We start from the raw sequence: 16,427 nt of genomic DNA, 5'->3' as shown, positions 1-16,427 counted from the left end.
ATTTGCCCCACTGGGCTTTAGGCACTTACCAGAGGCACCTAATCCAGCAGCACGGTTGCCTTAGGCTCTCTCTGTTGGAGAGACATCTCCAGAGAGCAAAGTGAGCTCTAGATGGAGATCGTTGCCACAGCCTGCTCTCACAATGAGAAAAGCACAGAGAACAGCAGAAAATCTGGTAGAGAAAGCAGAGCGGTTACAGCCTCCTTGCAGAGGAGCCGGGGGAAGGCAGCTAGTGACTGCAGTTGTCACTGGTCAGCTGGGAGCTGCTGGGTTTTCATTTTCAGCAGAGCAAGACGTACAGAAAAAGTGAAGCTCAAAGGTTTTGCCTCTTCTTTTTTTTTACTGGTGTCACCTCCCTCACCCACTCCTCACCACCAGAAATGTCCCCATCGCACCGAGAAGAAAAGAGGAACTGCCTGGGGAGTGTAAAGGCAGGGGGAGGAGAGGGGGTTTGGAGGAAACAAAACTCCTCTTGGAAAGATGCATGCTACTGTAGCTGAGGAAAGGCAGTTTGGGTGGGAAGCATACAGTGGGAGAAAGAAACTCGCAAAGCAACAAAGCTGGAAGAGACCTGGAGGCGGCTGTAGTCAGCAGGCTAAGTGCTACAAATCTGAAATACCATTAGCCACAGACGTAGGCCGGTGAAGGCTCTGAACTGCCCAACAGCCAGCCTGGCTCATCAGAGGGCTGCTGCTCCTCACTGCACTGATTGCTGCTCCTGCTGCACACGTGGCGGTCAGCTTCAGGTCTTACATTAGCAACAAACTACTGCCAGGCTGGAGAGAGTGGTGACAAAAGCAACAGTGATTAACGTGGGATTTTCAAGGAAAAAGTCAACTTATTTAATTATATTTGTCTGCCATGAAATTAGTTATGTGGGAGATACAGCAATGACCCATGTATGTGATGGGATAAAAGAAAAAATTAAACATTAAACATCAACAAACAAATAATGCATTTAGACTGCAGGTAAGAGGAAAAAAAACCAGAATAAATATTGGAACAACTTCCTGCAGATTTATCTGCTCAGTCTTACCCTGTCCATTCATATGTGTTCCCATCACTGTGCTATCTTATGAGCAAGTAACCACTGGAATAGTCTCCTCAAGAAAATGAGAGCCATTATCTCCACTGTCAAGCATTAAAAAAATACCACAGGTTGCAAGTACACTACGAGAGTGAAAAATAACAGGACTATTATAAAAAGAGGGCCCAGAGCACCTTATGGGCTAAGATTATTGGTATTAGAGTAATTATACAAAGAACTAAATGACTCCACTCTTACATACTGGCTGTACCAAAGCAGGCTATAAATAAATGTCAGCCATATTTCTGTTAGAGCACACTGGAGATCTGATCCATCACTTTGGGGCAGAAAAGCGATCTGAAGACTTGGGTCAATGACTTCTGGATAGAAATGGTTCTCACTTTCATAGGAAGGAAGGCAGATGTCAGTGAAAACTCCAAAAATTACACAAAGTAAAATGTAGGATTTAAAGGTGAATTTCACCCTGGCACTACCTATGGCAAAAGATTGTAAATCTCAGTGAGAAATTGGTTCCTTTGCTGCCATTTTTTTCTGAGAAAACTTCTTCCTGACTCTGAAGTACGCAGTGCAGACATTATTGACAGGCCTACATACTAATTGATATACACTTGCCTGACCAATGTGGTACTAGCAAGGGAAAAAATTAAGAACATACTTGGAAGAGCAGAATGAAGCAATCAAAGGCCCAACAGAGCTGAACCTCTGATGATGTGAAGGATAAATGGAGAAGGTTTGGACAGGACTTCACATTGTGAAGAGGTACTGGTAGAAAGGAAGAGAGATGGAAAGGAACTGAATTTCTAGAAATAATTAGTTTTGAAGCACTTAGTAATTTAAAAGTTGTGAGACAAGGCTGTCTAGGCAACTGTACTACAAAAATTTGAGGTGCAAGGTGCTCCACATACAATTGACATGAATTAGCCATTACCTTTTCAAAGAAAGCTTACAAAGGGCAGAGTGCAAAATAGCAGCATTTGTGCCAATGAGCCAGTCTGGAAAACCTGGGAAGAGACTAGATTGTGTTTGGGGTCTGAAACACACAAAATCACACAAGACTAGTGGAAGTACCCAAATGTACATTTGACAAACCTATTCCAAACAAAAGAAATGAACTGGTCAGACTTAATTTTATAGAGAGTGCTCAGACAGCTGGAGAAGACAACAACTGTAATGTACAAACAGAAAGAAGACTGTAGTTACACATCCTATTATACGGATTTCTAGTAAATGGTGAAAAACCTCAATACGGGTTCCTTAGCTTTGATCTAGCTGCTGAAAATGTGGACATATATATTATTAATGGTTAAGACATACAGTCTGAGTAAATATCAGACTCCAGGGAAACGATGAACAACATTCAGAAACATGCAAACTTGTCATTAAGAATGACTTTTGTGGAATACAAACCTGTTCCAGCCTTCAGTGCTAACAGCACTGTTAGCAAAATAAATCATTTGCACCCCCAGGCAGCAATAGGCATTCCATAATACCTTCCATAAGGTTTGGTTTTTTTTCTTTTTTTTTTTTTCTCCTCAGCAGAGAATAAAAAGGGTTTTGATTAATCCAGAGAAGCCCAAACATCATGAAATATTTGCCTGCTAATGCAAGTATTTAAGTGACCTAAATAATGTCTGGTCCTTATTTTAATTCATACTAATTTCCACTGAAGACTCTACCCCTCTAGTCCCACAGCTGGAATGTGGAGGAGAGTTATAAAATGGGAAGGTCTTTGGCCAGGGTGTTTCATGTTAGACTCCTATTCCTTTACCTCTGCAGCAATAACAGTCCCTTCAGGCTGATGGACTTCATGATGTGGACAGACAGACTAGTCAGTAAGTTTCCACATCTGTCAATTCATTGCTCCTTCCTGGAACATTCACTTTATGACTGCACAAAGAGAGTCACTGTCTGCTCTCTGCCCATCCCAACAACAAGCTGGGAAACTACCCAACGCTACATATTACAGTCTAGGCTTTCTTTGCTGACAGCTGGTAGCAGAATTTGTCCCTGAAGCACTAAGCATACATAGCATCCAGCAGTTTGGTGGGTGCATGCAGGTGTCTCTGTCTACAAGTTCGACACGAATAACAAAGGGGAGAAAAGGATATTGGTTACTAACCTTCTGCCTGGATGACCATAACCTTTTTCTTCAGATCAATTGAGGGATTTACAAGACACAACCTTGGCTCCTGCTTCTGAGTCATGCAGACTCCATTCCGGTTTACAACCATCCAGTTACGGTCATACAGCAGACCCTGGTTTCCCACAGGCCATTCTGTAACCTGGAAAAGCATCAGGAGGGGATACAAAGTTTTCAAAAATGTTAGCTGCATTAATATATTCATGCTGAAAAGGGAAAAAAACCCATTAATGAAATACTTTGAAATCAGGAAAAATTGTGCAAGCCAGTATCACTCTTTAATAAGAGAAACCTTAATTGCAAATCAAAGATAAAGATATCACTGCACAAAGCTGACAAAACAAAATGGCACTACTATAATTTTTTACATATTATCATACCCTTTGATTTAAGAGAGCTATGAGAATAAACAACCCCTGAAACTCTGAAAACTGCTTTCAGTTTTATACTCATCCATTTTCAGGGCCTTTTTCCCCAACAATTTTCTTTTGATTTACAAAACATGGATATTTGATGGGAGTTGTATGAATTAAGGCAAAACCAAGCAAACAAAATGCAAGAAAAATGTGAAATTCAAAATTCTGGAAAAACTTCCACATTTTTCATAAAACTGGAACCACTTTATCAATGAATCCACTTGAGAAAACCTCCACCACTGAGGTTTCTGGTTTAGCTAGGAGCATAATAGTTTCTCCAGATCCCCTTATAACAAAACATATTGTCGTCTTTGCTATCTGTTTTCCATTACTTCTATAACACTCTTCACATTCAATAGCCTATACAAGCACATTGTCCTTGCTTTCATGTACATTTTTCTGGTGAAAAGAACATCTGTTACTGATGCTACACAGATGGTAATCTTGAAATCCAAAAAGAGAGCAATTTTAGTAATGCCTTTGGGTGATATTAATAACTGCTTTCTCCTTCAGAATGTTAAAATATTAATACAATTCTTTTAACATAAAGCAGGGCATTTAAACATATTGCTTCAGCTCATGTAAGATTTCAAGTCACAATAGAGTACAGAGAAAAGTTAACTAGAGCTGAACTTTGTTGGATTCTTGTAGAGATGCTTAGCGCAGCTCACATGAATTAACCGGCAAAAGACTTCAGCAAAAAGTACTGAGAAAAAGATATGCCAGGCACAGCCTAATGCTCTGAAGAAAAGCATGGCTGGAAGTACTGGTTAGATTAATTAAAAATCACATTTTTTTTTTTTAGCATGTGCTCTATCCAAAACCCTACAATATAGCATTCTTATGAACTTCTCCAGGTTTTATAGGAGCCTGCAGCAGTCGCTTGACACTGACAGCCTGACTAGTGGAAGCTGAGGGCAGGCATTGTGAAACTGAGAACTTAAAGCATTAAAGTTGAACTCTAAATAATTTGGCCACAGTGCTATCAACTGTACTGGATACAGAAAATACAAAGATAAGAAACGTACTTTATCAACTTACTTGATTTATAATATTCTTTGGCAGTTTTTTAAGTGAGTGTGGATGAAAAATTCAGTCAAAAATGGAAACTTTAGGCCTGACAATGTCATCCGAAACCACATTGTCCAAGTGCCTCAAACTGTCAGCACCTAAATGATGTGAATCTTTGCTGTGTCATTTTAGAAGAGGAATCATAGCCCAAAGACTACAATAGCAGCTGAAGAACAGACTTTTGTCCTTGCTGGAAATTATTCTTTGGAGAGGCCAGTATTTTTTTTTAATCCTGTATAATTAAATTACAAAATGCATTTGAACAGCTGGTGATCATTTGAGAGCTGCGAGAATTTCCTGCTAACAAATCTCCCTTCCAAAACAGAAGATCACTAATCGGTAATACATCCTCCTATGAATCCAACAGATCTTAACAGGATTTGCAAGACACAATGAGCAGAATAAACTAAAAGAGCAGAAAAATAGAAAAAGAGCATGAAGACAATGATTCCTAGCTCCCTATTGTAGCATTCAGTTGTTTCGGTTCCACTTCAGGACAGCAATCTCATTCAGGAAATACCTTAAGTGTTTGCTTACCCTTCACTGAAGGTAAGAGGTTTTATGAGCAAAACAAAACATACTCTCTTTAATCAGAGCTTCAGCTAATTTTTACATGCTGATATACATTGCGGAGAAAGCTCAGCTGACTGGGTAGCAGATATTTCGAAATAATCAACACCTTCAATTCAAAATACCTCTGGTAGGTCCAAAATAATGGCAAGTAACTCAATGCTCCACTCTGAGATGCAGCACATGACTCAGCTCATTTTTTCCCCTTCCTCTGGGTATTTGCCATTGTAACAAGAATCACACACACACCTGCCCAGCAGTGAGTCCCCCGTGCACTGTCAAGTGCCCTACCTCCTCTCCATTTTCAACTTATTGTACTGCATATGTTGCTAGGACTCCAATAAATATAAAGTTGCAACAACAAAATCGCTGCCTACCCTGCCTTGGACAAATAGCCACAGGTGACTGTGAAAGAGTCGGAGTTGGTTTGTTGCTAATACTGATACTGGAAATGAGCATGGAAGAACACAAACATTTCTATTCTTAGTACTTAAGCATGCAACCTGTGCAGACCATCTCCCACTGTTATCTCAAAGAGACTGAAGAAATTGTTAAATGATTGCAAGCAACTGAATTAGAGCAGTTCAATCAAATTCTGCCTGTTCTGTTTTCATTTGAGATACAAGAAGAGTGGTTCAATTTGGCTCGGTTGGATTACATCTCAGAAGTCTGCCCAAAGCTAGTAGAAATGACACAGGCTGCAAAGATGATCCACATCCCGGTAGACCAGCAGCAGGTCAGTCAGGGCACTCAAATGTCACTAAATCCCTATATTCAGGCAACCAATACAGTGAAGCAAAGCAACCAATGAAGCTTACTGCGAAGTAAAACAGGTTAGCGTACATTGCAGTAAGCAATACTGTATTACATAGCTTCTAACTTGATCCCCTGAAGTTGTCTGGCCATCTCTGACTACTGAGACAAATTAGAAGGGGGAGGACAGAAAAAAATCAAGGACACCATGATTTTATTTATAGATGATATCAAACACCTTCATTCCCAGCATGGCAGGTGGGCTAATCATAGCATCATAGAATGGTTAGGGTTGGAAAGGACCTTAATGATCATCGAGTTCCAACCCCCCTGCCCTGGGCAGGGACACCCTCCACTAGACCAGGTTGCTCAAAGCCTCATCCAGCCTGGCCTTGAACACCTCCAGGGATGGGGCATCCACAGCTTCTCTGGGCAACCTGTTCCAGTGCCTCACCACCCTCACAGTGAAAAATGTCTTCCTAATGTCTAGTGTAAATCTACTCTCTTTCAGCTTATACCCCTTGTCCTCTCACTACACTCCCTGATAAAGAGTCCCTCCCCATCTCTCCTGTAGGCCCCCTTCAGGTACTGGAAGGCTGCTATTAGGTCCCCCTGGAGCCTTCTTTTCTCCAGGCTGAACAACCCCAACTCTCTCAGCCTGTCCTCACAGGGGAGGTGCTCCAGCCCTCTGACCATTTTCTCTAGATATGATCCTTAAGAAAGGATCATTGCATAGCACAGCCAGTACATAGTACTACCCAATCTGCTTTAGTCCATTTTCCTTCTTGTAGTGTAAAAATATTCATTGCAAAAACACATTTTTGCTTTTTTCAGAATTTTCTTTAAAACATTTTGGGCTGCATTTTTCTGTAGTTCACAATAATGTCATCATGAAGGCTAACACAATTTTTGAACACATTAAAGGACTCACTGAATAGGTTTTAAATTATGCAAGTTTAAAAATGTTAGTGATCCTACATGTAATTTATCCACTGATCACTAGGAATTTGCATTGTACTTTAAATTAAAAGCTAATTTGTCTTCTGTGTTGAGATGCAATTTTTATACTCTGAAATCTACCGCAAGAATAATAAAGTTATTAATATTTAAAATCCTAACCTTTTTCAGTGGCACATTGCATTATGTAATTATGCAAAATTCATCGACATGATAGATGTTAATGTTTAAAACACATATTTATGTTGGAAAAGAAGAAAAAAAGTGACCTGGGATAGAGGCTACTCCTCTTCTCTGCTTCTACCCATTTAATAAAATAATTGTAGGGGAAAGAAAGTGCATTTAAGAAGCTGAGTTAGAATATTCTGCCTTCTGCTTCCTGTGCCGTGTGTACAAACCCTATGGAACAACACTGAACAGAAAATGTCCCGTGGCCAGGAACACTTTATAAAACACACACACTGCAGGAACTACCCAACCTGCAGTGAGCTGATGCTCTTCATGCCAAGGTTCATCCTCCCAGCTGCCAAAGCACTCTGCAGTCTCATTTTCTCTGGAGGTCAAGTATCTCCCATACTAAAACACTTAGAATAAAGCAGAGAAATCAGAGTTTAGGAGAGGAGGGGATTATGTGACTCTAAAGAGGAGATGAAACAGCTGAGAGTTTGTACTCATACCCTCATTGAGTTTGTCCTCCCCCTCCCTTCTCTAATGAAGTCATCTATCCTGCAACCAGTAAGTCAGCAGGAGGCAGATTTCACTAGCAGATGGGCTGGGTCCTACACACACAGTTATCTGGAATTTTCCACTGCACATAATATTTTAGGCAAATGCAAGCAATCATGTAATTACAATAAAGCCCATTTACTACACATGCTAAAGGTCTGACCTACCATATACCAGCTGGAGGCCTTGAAATTACAAATCTATGAGATTCTGATCTCAAGCATCCAAGTACAAGATGAGTGAATTCATAGTTGTCCAACACCTAAACCATTTTCACCTTTCCACATCAAAAGCTTAGAGCTATCTTATAACTGATAAAAAAGGAGACCAAAATTTTAGTTGGGAAAATATGTTTCTAACTTTCCAACAACTATGAAGCATCTAAAGGTATTTTAGATTTAAAATGTGAAACTGAATTTCAGTTTTTGGCTTCTAACTGAAGACCAAGGAAACTACAAGCTACACAAGTATTACTTCAGAAGCTTATGAGTTTACTAAAGTAAGGAGATAATGTAATGTTAAGTGTGAGCTCTGTATGACAAAGACTGCCAAGAGACTTGCAAAGGAACACTTTTCTATGGGATTCAATCTTTTCATCATAAAGCCTAGAAATGGTGCTATAATCAATATTTTAAAAGGCAAAATTATTTTCAGGATTTGATTCCATTTCATTGTGGTAAGGTTTCTCTAGAATGTCTTGCTTCAACCTACAGTGCCATGTGGCATAGGTTATTTTCCCCTTTCAAGATGATAGAGGCTCAAGTTGCAGTAATGGCATACTTACATGATAGATTTGTGGAGAATGATGCACTCCGTAGTTAGTGATGATGTGGGTTTTGGCAGCACTGGCTTTCTATTCTACTTTTAGCCATCAGGAAGAGACCAAGCCAGTGGTTGATTTAGAATGGAATTAACTGATTTTTAAAGCTCATTACAAATGGTGGGCTGTAAATTGCAATTTGCATCTCTTCTATAGGCAGACAATGAGTCTGTCAGATCTTTCACAGGCTGGTTATAAAAGTACAACAGCTCAGAAGTGTTACTTAGACCTTTGGGTACAAAAGCCTGAAGAAGGCCTGATGGACAGGAAGAAGATAATGAAAGCAAACATATTTTCTTTGGGGATTTACTTCAATGCTGGAAATAATTAAAGTCAATCAATCTTTTGGCTTCTTTTTCATCGTATCTATTAGGTCAGATTTTACTGTTCTTTCACATGTACTCATGTAGCTTCTATGAACTAAGTGGAAATGGACAAAAAACGCTCTTTGAGAAGAGGTAGAGAAGAATTAAATGCTACTGATAGTGAACTTCCAGTTGCTTCCAATGCCATATACGAAAGCCAGTATATATTTAATTGTGTATTACTCTTTGGCAATACAGGCTCTGACAGTGCTTAGCTTACTGAGTTCTAATGAGGGTGATAATTTCTTATCAAAAAATATCAAACCAGATTACACTAGACTTCAGAATTGATTATAAGCACGCAAAACTAAACCTCATAATATAGTTGCAGTTTTAATATCTGTATTTTTAAACTATTCAAATCAGCTAGTGTTAGCTGTGTAATCCAAGTTGCCTTGGATTCCTCCTGTGATCAATGGAAAGAGACAGAAATATCCAGGAACAATTCATTTTTCCTACTGCAGCTGCCTATTTTGCGACAAGATGAATTAACAGTTATCCAACTCTCACTGTTTACAGAATAGTATCTAACTTTGGAGGGGTAAATTGAAATAAGACAAACCCTGCTTTCATGTTGGGCCCATTAACACATGCCTGGCACAAGAAGTATGCATGAGGAATAGGGATTTTCCATCTCATACAAAATTGCAGTTCTGTCTGCCAGGGACTACCAGGTTTGTATGAATTTATCACCTAGAGTCGTTTCCCCTCACAGAGCTTGAAGAGAAGAAATCTGTCTCAGCTTGTGGGGAAACATAAGCTGTCTTTCATGCTGAGGTAAGTCTTACCTGCTCCTAGGCACAATCACTTCAAAGCCTTTCTAGCACTGAATGTTGTGGTATGTGTCTCACAACACCCGCCTGCATGTTAAAAATAGAATTTAACCCTAAAGGGGTCCGAATACTGCTAGAACGTACGTCAGCAGCTTCTGAAGTGGGCTTCTGTAATACAGCTGTAATAATGGCAACACTTGAACAAAGGTTAAAACATTTTCACTTGAAATGTGGGATTACTTTGATTTTCTAAACAGTTGGATTTAGTGGGAGGTTAATAAGGCATGGAAATTGTTTGTTCAGGTCTCATTTAATGCTCAAAATTGCGCCCCTGAATTAAAGACATCATAAGCCAAACTAAATTTAAAAATACAGATGATTTAACATTTACAGTCTTTGCTTTAATTCTGCATCCTGTTTTTGCATTATGAAAAAAACAAAACAAAATAAAACAAAACAAAACCAAAACATGATCAAATCAGTTGAGAAGCCATATTTTAAATGCAGGTGATTTGTCACTGGATTTGACCCCAATTTTCACTCAGATGTGAGACAGTGATCTACATCAGCTAGTTTTCATAGGGAAAATTATGCCGATATTGACATTCGTTAAATCACTTCCCAGTATGGCACTAAGCAGAGTCACATTCTAGATCATGTGTGGGCTATACACCTATTTCATCATGCATTATTTAAAAAAAAAAAGTCACAGCTAAGGTGACGATACAATTAACTTGGTAAAAAAGCAATTAAAATCTTTAAAGAGTGAACTTTCAAATACTGCAGCAACACTTAAATGTCATATTTCTGTTGCAAATGTATTTTTAACGATAACATTTCTTTGTAATGTAAATCATCCTCCTCTCAATTATAACATTTTAATCAAGTTATTTCTCAGTTGCTGCCTACCCATCAATGCCTACAAGTCCATCACATGTCATTCTGTAAAAGCATACTAATTACTTGATTATATTTTAGTCAGGTTTTGCAAATCCAACTGTTTTTTTCAAGACTGCATATTATGTGCAAATTTGTCTGTTGGGGGGGAGGGGAGAGCATCCTGCAATTTCAGTCTAATTGAAAATCCTTCAAAGTACTTTAGCATGCAGGACTTGATCCTAGAAACTGAAGAAAAGGAAAAATGGGTACCCACATACTGTTTCCTCATATCTCATGATTATGCTATTTCTGGTTGACATGTCCAAGAGGGGTAAGGAAAAAAGAAGGTCGAGATGAATATTTAAGAATGTTTCAAAGCAAATACCTCAAATGCAGAGCAGGATTTGATTGGGTAGATGTAAATGTTGGTGACAGTGATGGGCTTGCCACCTCTTCTACATGTTGGTACTGCAGTCTCAGAAAGAGCTGCCCTTACGCTTTCCGCCTCAGCCTCCGGTGGCTGCCAGTTGACGGCTGTCTTTGTCACAGATGAATTATTTCTGAGTTGTGTGTCTGAGATGTGTGGTATCATATACAATTTATCTGCATTGGTAAAAGAAGGGTGGTCATCTGGGACAGACTCTGTCATCAGCTTTGTAACAGAGGACTGGAAGGGAATCTCAGTGTCTGACTTGGAGAGCCTGGTGGCTATGATGAATTTCAGAAAAGTCTGTGCATCTTCAAAAGAAGACATGTAGCCGAAGGATATTCTCACAGAACCAGTAGGACGTCCATCAACTAGGTCTATATCATCTCCACAGACATGGCCAGCCTAGTTTGAAATAGGAAGAAAACCAAAGAGCTATAATGACAAACTTTGCTTTATTTCCCTCTAATTTTACATAGTTATTAATGAGTCCTTTCATTCTAACCTGAAAAACTGTTTTCAGAAACACAAAGTTGACTCATGAATACATAGAGAAAACAGAGAAAAAAATCCCAACTGTCTTATTACTTACACAAGCAAGGAAGACAATTCTGAGATGCTTGTTCTATTGTACCCTAAAGCAAGAGAGACTTCTCCAAAACATGTCATGAATCAGAAGAAGTTTGTACATGCCAGGATGGCCTGTTAGCTAGAGTAGTCTCCAGGTATATTCCAGTCTCATCTGCATAGCTCACTGGGATTTAAACTGGGATATTACATTCCGATAAGTGAACAAACGACAAGACTGCTGATTTTTCTGGGGCAGTTTTATTGATATTTGCTGTCAGAACAGTTCCATTTTATACTATCAGTGGCTTATTCACGGCTTGTGTTCAATAGTGCAATGGATAGCTCTACAGCTAAGAACTTGTCTGGGATATTAGCACAGAATAGACTTGAATCTAGACCTCCAACATCCAAAGTGACTTCCCTTGTCACTGGGATATGCAGGAAATCTGTCTTGGTAATCCAGTCAACACATTGCTTTCAGGAGGGAAGGAACTAGCCTTCCCCCTAACATTTCCTCCTTTGAAGAACACAGGTTGCCACTCATGAAAAATCTTTGTTGAAAAATGCTTCAGATGCCCCAATAGTGACCACCACATATATACACCTACATTTGATATGCCTTTCATACAGCACTCTCTGGAAAACTCTCCTATAGAGCAGAAGTTTCCTTCAGTAAGTGCATCAGTGAATGCTGCCACTCACCTCCAGTGAGATAAGGTAGAGTCCCCCCATTGTTCATCCATCTAACATTATCCCACCAATGGACACAAGATTTAGTCCTAAATCAGCATCTTTATTCCTCTAAGTGTAGCAGCTGTTTTTTTTTCCTCAGAATTTCATTTATTTACGCACTTCTGCTACATAAAAATGGACATGTGAATATATTATTTACATGAGGGCTTTTTAAAGCAAGAAATGTCACAGTTCAATGAACATAGGTGGCATTTATGCAAGGAGAAATTTAAAAAAAAAACCTCTGTCAAAGCAAGCAATACAGCAGTAAATATTTTAATGCAGTGTGATGTAGTTTTTATCCTTAACAATAGAGCAGAAGCAAAATTTGCAAAATTAGGTTGCATCTGTTAATATACATACAACCCTTCTGTCAAGTATTGATGGATTGACTGAGGAGAGAGGTTCAAATAAGTAAATGAGTTCCTATGTAACATCATAAGAAAACTAACCACACTTCTCCAGGGGCCCTTGAGGACAGAAAGTCCTCCCTCACAGGCATTTTATACACGGGAATCTTCATCAGGGAAGGAAGAATACAGTCAGCACTCTGGGAAAAGGTGAAACTAAAGTATATGTACAAACAATGTGATAAAAGGTGCCTTCTACACAGTAATGTCAATAACTCATCCAGATCCTTCTCAAAGGGCTGATGAGAACGTCCCACAATAATGACTGCTTGACTGCACCACCTCATCATACAGCTTTCGGCAGATTGTCTCTTTATAATTTTCATTTGGCCTAGCTCCATTTAAATGTTCAGCTTTGTTAACATGATACAGACCTATAAGGGTCCACCCACTCCTTAGCAAAATCCTGCTTATATAAAGAGATCCAAAAGCATTGCAGCTGGTCATTTGGCATTTTGCACTCCAGCAGAAGAGTAGACCTTTTTTTGCTTTCTCAGAGTATCTTGGGGAACCTGCCCCTCCTTGAAAATTCAAATATCATTCACCTGCTCTTAGACAGATTATGCATGAGGAGACTATGGATGTGGAGCTTTCCATGGTAAATTTTGCCAAGGTAGGTATTAAAGAGGTCTTCCCCTTTAAGAAGTTGTGCTATCAATCTTGCATATAAATGTGTTTGTAAAAATAATCTAAATGTCTCTGTGAAATAAGGGAGCTACAATATCAATACAGCTGTTATACTTTTTTATCTATTGAATAATACCATTAAGAAAATTTCAGATTGTTCTGTATTTACTGTAATTTCAAACTGACAAATACGCAGACATGAAGCCTCCCCCACTTCATTGTAATACATGCTGCTGCACATCTTTTAATGACAATTTATGAAAAATATTAGTCATCTAGAAAACAGTCTTTACATTCATGTTTTAATAATCTAACACACCAGTAATCTAGGCAGATGTCATCTAAATGTACTTCACACTCTTGAGATTCCCTGTGTAGTCTCATTTATTGTTTCTTGTCCAATTTGTATATGCCTTTTAAACTGTAACACCCAACAGCAATGAGTTTACAATACTTGAACATTATTAAGTACAATTAAGAATACTTAAGGAACAACATGAGATGAATTGTCCAGGAACTTATGTTCTGCAGGAAGTCTGGATTTCATACAATTCCAAATCAGAACAAGAAGCCAAAATTTCTTATTTTCCGATGAAATACAAACAAGGAACACATACTGCTTTGGGTCCAACAAATGATTTTGTTTTAACACCCCATTTTCAATTAATTAAATTTCAGTTCATTTAGTTATTTAGCATGGCAATTGAGTTGAAAAGTCAGAGAAAGCAAATCAAATTTACCTTCATTCTTAAAGTGGCAAAGACTCAAAACCACAGGACATGATACACCTGCTTCAGCTTTTAACTATTTAGGGTTTTTTTTTGACACAGAGCCAGATTTTCTTTTCCCCTTCAAACCTCCCATCCTTAGGAAATTCAGAACTGATAGCCAAAAGACATCTTCTGGGTCATTGAATCTAGCTATTTTCCATGGGCAATATATCATGTAATCTCTTTCAGAAACTAACCTGCAGGTTCCTCTGGATGTCCTCATTGCTTATATCCAAATGCATCTGGCAGGCTCCTGTGTTACAGAAACAACCTGTGCGGACATGTATGTTGTAGAGACTGGCCATCTTGTCCACCTTTCCAATTCATCAGGAGGTAAGACATAGGAGAAAAATGAAAAATAGACATTTTAAAGTTGTGGCAAACAACTTCCAATGTTTTAAAGGTACAATTCAATTTGAGGTATATTGCTTTTCTAAATTATTAACAGGTTACTGTAGCTTTTAACATTCCCATACACATTTAGGACTTTTCAGTTGTGTTATTTCAGCCAAAAGAAAACACTGGTGGAAGCAGAAGTGCTTACCTTGGCACTGAGGGAGAGCGTGCACAACACACACATACACAGAGCATATCAGTTCAGGTCCTGATCCTCTCAATGATGGTACATATGCTTGATTTTAAACCTGTGAGCAGGTTCACTCACATCAGCAGTGCTAATTACAGGCCTGCAGCCTAGTGTCATTCAGTGTCTTGACAGAACCGTCACCTACAACTGCATCTGCAGAGACTGAAGAGAGGCCCGGGGCACCTTTTCAGTTAGCTAAAGGAAACCTTGTTCTCCAAAGACCCAAAATTTCAAGTCCTCATTATACGAACTGACTGTATCTGTGGGATTTTGGCACAAAAGTGCTTGAAGAATCAGCCCCCTAATAAGCAGTAGTATCTGACAAGGCAAGGCCTAAACTGGAATACCTCCTCTAGCCTTCCACATATGACCACCCAGTCCACCAACTTGCTGGTGTACTTTTTCCTCGTGCTGTGCTGTTTGTTCTGTGTTATACCATTTCCTTACTGTCCACTAAATAATGAATGGACAGAAATATGATACTTGATGACAAACTGGCATGAATAAATTAAGTGAAGGAATGAAAAAGATGTGCAAAGAGAACAGAACCACATGTGTATTTGTGCCTCGGAAGGAGATGCATATATACATGCACTGGGAGGACAGCACTGGCAGGATGGCACTGCAGAGAAGAGATATGGATTGTCAGGGTTTCATAGAACAGCTAAGAAACAACGGAAGCACACTGTAGGGATCCTCTTAGCACAGCTAAGAAACCAAGGAAGTGCACTGCAGGGATCTGAAAATGCTTTATGTTGATTTCAAAAAGCAACAACAGCAGCTGGTAAGGCTAGCCAGTAATTGCTGGTAATCTTCTAGCTACTGCCAGTTATTTCTTTGACAACATACGATGAGCATTCCCAGTCAGGTCTGGGAGAAAGGACAGTCAAATGGTCAGAAAGGAAGCAGGAAACCTGGCACATCCTATCTTTTCCACAGATCTCCAGAACTGCCTTGCACAAGCTGCAGAGCTTTTGCTCCTTTTCTGCAAAATGGAGAGCTGAGAGCTCTGAGAATAACCACGCTGCAGACCAAGAGGACCTCGTCGTGCCAGTGACACAATCCTCCTCACAGGGAGCTCAGGCTCAGCTATGTGCAGAGCAACAGCTCAGCCTAAAGGTGCAGGAATGGAAGTGTCAACTATGTCAAACTGACCACTTTTCTAACTGTGAGCTCATGCTTTATCTGCCTGAGGTATCAGTGTAAACATTCAGCCTACCTTTTCTCACTGGCTCAATCTCTATTGACTTTTGGTTTTTTAACACAAATTCTCTTTGTATAGGATAATAGCCCAATACACGTAACAAACACTTTTTGGTATAATTCAGCCTATCTTCTGACATCATCAATCTTCTCATGTCAGCCTGTCTTCTGACATCTCTGAATTTAACTGTGTGAGATACCAAGCACCTTTAACTCCACTATCTCAGCAGTTTGAAAAACCAAGCCCTCTGTTAGAACTTACTCCAGGCTGAAATAATTCAACCTAGGTAGTGTTTAGCTTTGCTAAAAGCAGTTCAAATAGCATCATTTTTTTTTTTTTTTTCATGTGTGGGTCACAAGGTACTCTGGACAAAGATGTGTGGTATAGACAGAAGAATCCTACATCGTTACAGAGCCCAAGTTCTCAAGTTCACACTCAAATATGTTCTGCCCCACTAGTTCAGTTCAAAATGGTTCAGTTCTCCAATGGAGATACAATCAAAAAAACTCCACATATCCAGACCTGGAAAGCAGAGAATAGAATCAGTGCTGAGAACGCTATTCATGATTTGGAGAATTTCCTG

The 16,427-nt window shown here is 39.3% G+C and overlaps 1 protein-coding gene across 1 annotated transcript in view; it reads right to left on the bottom strand.

Moving 5' to 3' along the window:
* Window positions 1–14,368, bottom strand: part of MOCOS (molybdenum cofactor sulfurase) — a gene marked incomplete at its 5' end in the record, with an annotated part of 36,752 nt that extends 22,384 nt beyond the window's left edge. The window contains 3 exons of the mRNA XM_010074133.1: window positions 3,168–3,330; window positions 10,904–11,350; window positions 14,252–14,368. Of these exons, the coding sequence (XP_010072435.1) occupies window positions 3,168–3,330; window positions 10,904–11,350; window positions 14,252–14,368 (727 nt within the window). The remainder of the gene's footprint in view (window positions 1–3,167; window positions 3,331–10,903; window positions 11,351–14,251) is intronic.
* Between the last annotated feature and the right edge of the window lie 2,059 nt (window positions 14,369–16,427).

This window comes from Pterocles gutturalis, unplaced genomic scaffold (assembly GCF_000699245.1).
Source record: "Pterocles gutturalis isolate BGI_N339 unplaced genomic scaffold, ASM69924v1 scaffold7447, whole genome shotgun sequence".
Taxonomy (NCBI): domain Eukaryota; kingdom Metazoa; phylum Chordata; class Aves; order Pterocliformes; family Pteroclidae; genus Pterocles; species Pterocles gutturalis.
This window is presented reverse-complemented; position numbering and strand designations above follow the sequence as displayed.